Source organism: Myotis davidii, unplaced genomic scaffold, assembly GCF_000327345.1.
Source record: "Myotis davidii unplaced genomic scaffold, ASM32734v1 scaffold37, whole genome shotgun sequence".
Lineage (NCBI taxonomy): Eukaryota > Metazoa > Chordata > Mammalia > Chiroptera > Vespertilionidae > Myotis > Myotis davidii.
In genome coordinates, this window is record NW_006289395.1 from 983,621 (window position 1) to 991,259 (window position 7,639).

At 50.6% G+C, this 7,639-nt stretch overlaps 1 protein-coding gene across 1 annotated transcript in view; it reads left to right on the forward strand.

The window, feature by feature from the left end:
- Positions 1-1,553: 1,553 nt before the first annotated feature.
- PFAS (phosphoribosylformylglycinamidine synthase) overlaps positions 1,554-7,639 on the forward strand; it is a 14,110-nt gene continuing 8,024 nt past the window's right edge. The window contains exons 1-10 of the mRNA XM_015562532.1: positions 1,554-1,749; positions 1,833-1,968; positions 2,764-2,869; positions 3,255-3,444; positions 3,547-3,652; positions 4,010-4,150; positions 4,268-4,392; positions 4,570-4,698; positions 5,440-5,571; positions 5,702-5,830. Of these exons, the coding sequence (XP_015418018.1) occupies positions 1,608-1,749; positions 1,833-1,968; positions 2,764-2,869; positions 3,255-3,444; positions 3,547-3,652; positions 4,010-4,150; positions 4,268-4,392; positions 4,570-4,698; positions 5,440-5,571; positions 5,702-5,830 (1,336 nt within the window). The 5' untranslated portion in view covers positions 1,554-1,607. The remainder of the gene's footprint in view (positions 1,750-1,832; positions 1,969-2,763; positions 2,870-3,254; positions 3,445-3,546; positions 3,653-4,009; positions 4,151-4,267; positions 4,393-4,569; positions 4,699-5,439; positions 5,572-5,701; positions 5,831-7,639) is intronic.

Here is a 7,639-nt window from a genome sequence, read left to right on the forward strand (position 1 = left end):
CCGAGCCGAGCGGCGCCCGCTGGGCCCGCCAGCCGGCTTCAGGACGGGCGTCCATTGGACGCCGGGCTGCAGGGGCTCCACGTAGACTCATGCCCTCGCCTCGCCCTGCAACAGAAACACACCTGCCGACCCCCCTCCTGTGTCAGGCGCTGTGCTACCTGTTGGGGGTGCATCCCTGATGTAGACAGCTCTGTCCTGGCTTCTGTTTCACCAGGACGGAAGTCAAGTGGTGTGATACAGTCCCTGTGAAGGAATTAGGGTGCGGAGGACAGCGGTGAGGGCCCCACTTCACCAAGGGTGGTCAGCACGGGGTGGAAGGGGCCGTCAGCGCCGATTCGGCAGAAGCGCCCTTTACCGAAATGAGGCCCGAGAGAGGGGGGTGGCGGGAGATATTGGTGAGTGACGGAAATCGAGTTCAGTCCGTCAACAAGTTTTATTTGAAAAATTTTAAAAATTCATCCTCACATTGATTTTTAGAGAGAGCGGAAGGGAGGCAGGGAGGGGGAAAGAGACATTTCCATCGGTTGCCTTCCCACGCGCCCCGAGGGCGGAATCGTACTTGCAAACCAGCTACTTGTCCTTGATTGGGAATGGAACCCGAGTCCCTCCGTGCAGCCCCACGCTCTAACCAGTTACCCACACGGGCCAAGGCTACACGTTTTCGATTTTTCCCTTTTTTTAAAAAAATCCTCACCGAATCCCATTGTTTTTTTGTTTTGTTTTTTTAAAGAGAGTGGAAGGGAGGGAAGAGGTGGAGGAGGGGGAGAGAGAAACATCATGTGAGAGACACATTGGCTGCCTCTGTATGCGTCCTGATCAGGGCCAGGTATTGACCTGAGGTATGTGCCCTTGATTGGGAATCGAACCCGAGAGCTTGGGTCCATGGGCTAATGCTCTAACCACTGAGAAACCGGCCAGGATGATTATTTCTTTGTTTGTTTGTTTTCCTTTTAAGACCCAAGTGTTGTTCCAAGCCTTGGTAATCCAGTGTGTTTACCAATGAAGAAAAACCAGCTACAGTCCATGCCCACATGTTCTCATGGGGAAGATAGAGCTAAAAAAATGTCAGCCATAAGTGCAATATAGGAAATTAAAATAGAGCCATCCGATAGTGACTACTTCAGCCCGGTTTGTCAAAGACATTCATTCCAAGAAAGTGAATTTCTCCTGAAGTCTAAATAGTAAGGAGCTGGCCATGCAAATACATATCAGGGTGAGAAAAAGGCCTGCCAGAACTGAACCTGGTGAGTTAGAGGAATAGAAGAGAAGCCAGTGTTGATACATTATGGGTGAGAAGGAGAGTTCCTAAGAACTTACCTGGGACCCAGCAAAGGGCAGGTGCACAGGGACCAAGTGTCAAGGGTGTATCCACACCCAGGTCCCAGACCGCTAAAGCCCACATTTTGCAGAATTAGTTAAACCCCCAAGGTTACATTTTCAGGTTACCTTGTTTCTCTGAATGCCCCTATCACTTTCCCCATCAACCCTTAATGCCTCCAAAGCCTCAGCTGTCCTGAAAACTGGAAATAGATTCAGCAGATAGGCTACAGTGAATGTTATTTTTTTAGGAACCTTACATCTCTCCAGCAAGGGACATCTGAAGAGATATGTCCTCCGTCCTTCACTTCTATGTCCGTCCCTCTGGCCATGAAGATGCAGCGGCCGGCCACACTCGAAGGAAGCTGCAAGGGAAACTGCCAGAGCTGCAGAGCGTGAAGACCGAGCTGTGCTACAATGTGAACTGGACAGGTTGGACCAAGTATCGGGTTCTTGAGGGAGGCACCCCGGTGCCCAGGCAGTGGCTCAAGGATCCTTACCCTGTCTCCCTGCAGCTGAGTCCCTCCCAAGTGCTGAGGAGATGAAGAAGCTGATGTGGCTGTTTGGCTGCCCCTTGTTACTGGATGATGTCGCTCAGGAGTCCTGGCTCCTTCCTGGCTCCAGTGACCTGCTGCTGGAGGTTGGGCCCAGGCAGGTGTCTCCCCGGGGCCACTCCTTCCAGGATCAGGCACACGATTTCTTTTAAACATACTGCCCACCCCTTCCACTTCCATTCCTTTGCTTCCTCCTCTTGTGATCCTCAAGAGATTTGTTTTTCATTTGCTCCATCCTACTCCCTGCCTAGAAAACCATGCTTATGCTGTCCCCACGTGGGAAAATGTCTTCGAAGACTGAGCTAGCTCCCAGGCATGTTCTGGAAATAAAACAGATTGAGTTCTGAGAAATTGAAATCAAAGCATTTTGATGCAAAAAGGACCATTATGGTTTGCTTTGAGTGACCTTTGAAAACAGTTTTGTTTTGTTTTGGTTTTGGTTTTTTTTAGGAGGAGATTAGAGCCTTCTGGGAGTGATATTCCTTCTATGGTTGGTAGTTTTGACTAGATCATCATGATTCTTTTTTTTTTTTAAATATATTTTATTGATTTTTTTACAGAGAGGAAGGGAGAGGGATAGAGAGTTAGAAACATCAATGAGAGAGCAACATCGATCAGCTGCCTCTTGCACACTCCCTACTGGGTATGTGCCTGCAACCAAGAGACATGCCCTTGACCAGAATCGAACCTGGGACCCTTGAGTCCACAGGCCGATGCTCTATCCACTGAGCCAAACCGGTTAGGACTGAAAACAGTTTTATGAGTGCCCTGGTGTGAGGCTGGAGGCCATTGGTGGGGGTAGTGGAGATGGGAGATTTGCTGGACAGCAGTGGGTAGGGTCTGTCTTCTCAGCTGGGGCTCTCAGGTCCTCACCGTGTGGCCCACTCCTCAGGCTGAACTTCTCCACTCCGACGTCCACCAACATCGTGTCAGTGTGCCGGGCCACTGGGCTGGGGGCCGGGGACCGCGTGGAGACTACCCGGCGCTACCTGCTCTCGGTGAGGTGGTAGGCCATCAGGATGGGGGATCAGGAGGAGGAGCTGGGTCAGGGATAAGAGATGGGGTTCTAAACCCTAGGGAAATAGTGGCAGAGACAGGGGAAGGAGCTCCTGGCTTTAGGCCTGCCCTGTTTGCAGGTTATTCACTGCTTGGGGGCACCTGGTTGAAGAGTGAATGGGACAGAAACTCCAGCCTCTGCTCCCCTCACTAACCTGCATGCATCCTTACATCATGCTGGGAAAGGAACTACTTTTCTAATCTGAACAGAGGTGCCATATAGGCTAGCAGTGGGCAGGCCCTGCCTGGCTTGGAAGATGGAAAGTAGACTATTTTATCTCTTCTTCAGCTCTCTACCCCTTGTACTCTGTGTGTCTCCACCCCTAGTTTGCTCACCCCCCTTCAGCTGAGATGGAGGCCATTGCTCTGGAAACCCTGTATGACCGGATGACGGAGCAGCACTTCCCCCGTCCCATCCAGAGCTTCTCCATCGGGTGCATCCCAACACCCCTCGATGGCCCAATCAACATCCTGGCTGAGGGCCGGCCTGCCTTGGAGAAAGCCAACCAGGAGCTAGGTAAGCAGGGAAGAAGGCCCAGGCTGGGCTGATAGGGATGCTGAGGCCTGGGAAGTGGCAGCTTGAGACCAACAGTCAACTCTGATTGGGCTCGTCTCCTAGGTCTGGCCCTAGACTCCTGGGACCTGGACTTCTACACCAAGCGCTTCCAGGAGCTGCAGCGGAACCCTAGCATGGTGGAGGCCTTTGACTTGGCTCAGTCCAATAGGTAGGGAGGAATGGGGAGGGATGTCCTGATGTTTGAGCCTGTGGAGGTCGGAAGGGAAGACCCCAGGGACTTGCTTTCATGGCTCTCTTTTGCTTTATGGGGCCTCCCTGAGTCTGTTTGAAGTCTGGGCTCCCCACCCACCCAGTAGTCTACATTCAAATCTTGGTTTTTCTCTTCACTTTGGATCTGGACAGTCCACAATGACAATGTTTGAAGATTATGGGAATATATTTTGATATTATCTAAGTATGAGTAGATTGTAACTCTGCTGTTAATGCTGGTGAGAGGCATGGCAAGGCCTGAGAAATGACCTCAGGTTTCCACCCTACCTTCCCCTCCCCACGTCATCCCCTACAGCGAGCACAGCCGACACTGGTTCTTCAAGGGCCGACTCCACGTGGATGGGCAGGAGCTGGCACAGTCGCTCTTCGAGTCCATCATGAGCACCCAGGCATTCTCGAATCCCAATAATGTCCTCAAGTTCTGTGATAACAGCAGGTGGGTACGCCCAAGGCTGGGGTCACTTCAGGCCTAGGGGAGGGGAGGCCCTAGACCCTGGCTGGGTAAGGACAGATCCCAAGAAGGAAGCAAAGTCCAGAGCGGATGTGTCCACAGTGCAATCCAGGGGAAGGAAGTCCGATTCCTGCGGCCCGAGGACCCCACACAGCCAAGCTGCTTCCGGCAACAGCAGGGGCTGAGACATGTTGTTTTCACAGCAGAGACCCACAACTTCCCCACAGGTGAGCTGGGTCCTGGGAGGGGTAGAGCAGAGGATGCTGGGGAGTGCTCAGCTCCCAGGCCCCTGGGTGGGGCCTGTGAAAAACAATAGAGCAGGATGGTGGTTTTTATTTTCAATGGGGTGGTCAGAGCTTGGGTCTGTCTCTTCAGTACTCAGACCTTGGCCCCTTTCTTTACAGGAGTAGCCCCCTTCAGCGGTGCAACCACGGGCACAGGGGGCCGGATCCGAGATGTCCAGTGCACGGGACGTGGGGCCCACGTGGTGGCTGGCACTGCTGGCTATTGCTTTGGAAATCTGCACATCCCAGGTCCCATCTCTTTCCTTTCTAGACATCTCTGCTTCCAGATTCCTTGTCCTGGCAGGCGCCGAACACTTATATCTCTCTCTTTTTTTTAAAGTATATTTTATTGATTTTTTACAGAAAGGAAGGGAGAGAGATAGTTAGAAACATCGACGAGAGAGAAACATCGATCAGCTGCCTCCTGCACATCCCCCACTGGGGAAGTGCCCGCAACCCAGGTACATGCCCCTGACCGGAATCGAACCTGGGACCTTTCAATCCGCAGGCTGACGCTCTATCCACTGAGCCACACCGGTTTCGGCACTTATATCTCTTAAGTCAGAGTTCATCCCGGGTCATTATGGGATGGTGGGCTCTAGAGTAATTGGCTTTTCATCGACCATGGTCATGAGGACTATATGCCGGGGGAACTCAGGTCACCATTCTGGCTTTGTAGAACCACAATTTGTAAACTAGTATCCACTCATCAAGAAAGTGTGGTCCTGGGTCAGACTTATGACCATCACCTGCTCCCAAATCCAGTTCCTTAGAAAGGCTTAACTCTGCTCCCAAGAGCCAGGGAAGGTTGGTGTGGGAGGTGAGAAATAAGACCAATCATTAGGAAAACTGCCCCTTCCTAAAATATGGCTTCCTAAAATGGAACATTCTACAGGTGCAGGTAGTCCTTGGTGGCTTAGATTCTTCCCAGAGGCCTGGCTCCTCCGTTTTCTGTTTTTACAGTCCACCCAACTTTCTCTTTCCTACCAGGTTACAATCTGCCCTGGGAGGATCCGAGCTTCCAGTATCCTGGGAACTTTGCCCGGCCCCTCGAGGTTGCCATTGAGGCCAGTAATGGGGCTTCTGACTATGGCAACAAGTTTGGGGAACCAGTGCTGGCCGGTGAGGCTCGGGGGGCGCGGGGGATAATAGATACCTAGTACTGGAGGTGGGACGGGGTGTGTGACTGAGTGAGCGCTGAGGAGACTGGGTGGTGATCCTGTCTCCTCTCCCTGTGACGTCCACACTCCAGGCTTTGCCCGCTCCTTGGGCCTCCAGCTCCCAGACAGCCAGCGGCGTGAGTGGATCAAGCCCATCATGTTTAGTGGGGGCATTGGTTCCATGGAAGCCGAGCACGTGAGCAAGGAGCCCCCAGAGTCAGGTAAGAGCCCACCGACGTTTTCCAGATCCAGCTAGCTCTCTCTCCAGCACGTGGCAGATGCAGAGGGGAATTGAGAGGACACTTCAGTGGTTAGTTTTTCATTTCCCAGCCCATGCCTCTTCTTCGCAGTACAGGTGGTCAGGGCAGGTCAGGGCTTCAGACAACGGGCCGTCTCAGTCTGTGTTGCCTCTGCCTCCTGCCCAGTTTACTTCCTGACAGGGGCCCACGCTGCTAGGACAAGGCAGACAGTGTTTATTCAGTGCCTGTTACATGCCACAGGCTTTTATCTGCCAGCTCAGTTTAGTCGAGCAAACATTTATTGAACACCCATTCTATGCTAGGTCTGTGCCAGGTTCTGTAATAGAATCAAGATAAAGGCCAGGTCCCATTTATGACTACGTGACCCAGTCATGTGGTTCAGAATTGCAAAGGCAAAAGAGGATATGCAGAGAAAACGCTCCTTCCCGGACCTCCAGCCACCCAGTTTCCCTCCCTGGAGATAACCAGTGTTAATTGGTAACTTTTGTACCCGACCAGAGGTGCTTCCTGCATATGTAAACAGAACTGTATATATATATACGGCCCCATTTATTTATTTATTTACTTATTTTAAATATACTTCTTTTATTGATTTCAGAGAGGAAGGGAGAGAGAGAGAGAGAGAGATAGAAATATCAATGATGAGAGAGAATCATTGATTGGCTGCCTCCTGCACGCCCCCCACTGGGGATCAAGCCCACAACCTGGGCATGTGCCCTTGGCTGGAATTGAACCTGGGACCCTTCAGTCTGCAGGCTGCTGCTCCATCCACTGAGCCAAGTCGGCTAGGGCAACCCTCTTAAAATGTACTCGTTTTTGGTATATTCACAAAGGTGTACATCGATCACCACTAATTACAGAGCATTTTTATCACCCCAGAAAGAAACCCTGCACCCATTAGCAGTCATGCCACATCGCCCTTTCTTGGCCTGTGGCAACCGCTAATCTACTTTCTGTCTCTATGGATTTGCCTGTTCTGAACATTTCCTATTAATGGAATCATCCAATGCTTGACTTTTTTTTTTTAAATATATTTTATTGATTTTTTACAGAGAGGAAGGGAGAGAGATAGAGAGTCAGAAACATCGATGAGAGAGAAACATCGATCAGCCGCCTCCTGCGCATCCCCCACTGGGGATGTGCCTGAAACCCAGGTACATGCCTCTGACCGGAATCGAACCCGGGACCCTTCAGTCCGCAGGCCGACGCTCTATCCACTGAGCCAAACCGGTTTCGGCTATGCTTGACCTTTTGTGTCTGGCTTTCACTTAGCACAATATCTTCAAGGTTCATCCATGTTATAGTATGTCTCAGTACTTCATTTCTTTTTATGGCTGAATCATATTCCATTGTATAGACATATCACTATTTATTCATTCATCAGTTGAAAGACAAGTGGGTTATTTCTATTTTTGGCTGTTATGAACAATGCTGCTATAAACATTTGTGGACAAGTTTTTCTGTGTACTTATGTTCTTTCTTCTCCTAGATATATAACTAGGAGTGAATTGCTGGGTCACATGGTAACTATATTCAACTTTTTAAAAAAATGGCCAGAGTGCCCAGCCGCTCTGTCTCAGTGGTTATACTAAGGAGGTCATGGTTCGATTCCCAGTCAGGGCACATGCCCAGTTTGTGGGCTTGATCCCCAGTGTGGGGCGTGCAAGAAGCAGTTGATCAGTGATTCTCATCATTGATGTTTCTATCTCTCCCTCTCCCTTCCTCTCTGAAATAAATTTTTAAAATATATATTTTAAAAATAAAATAATA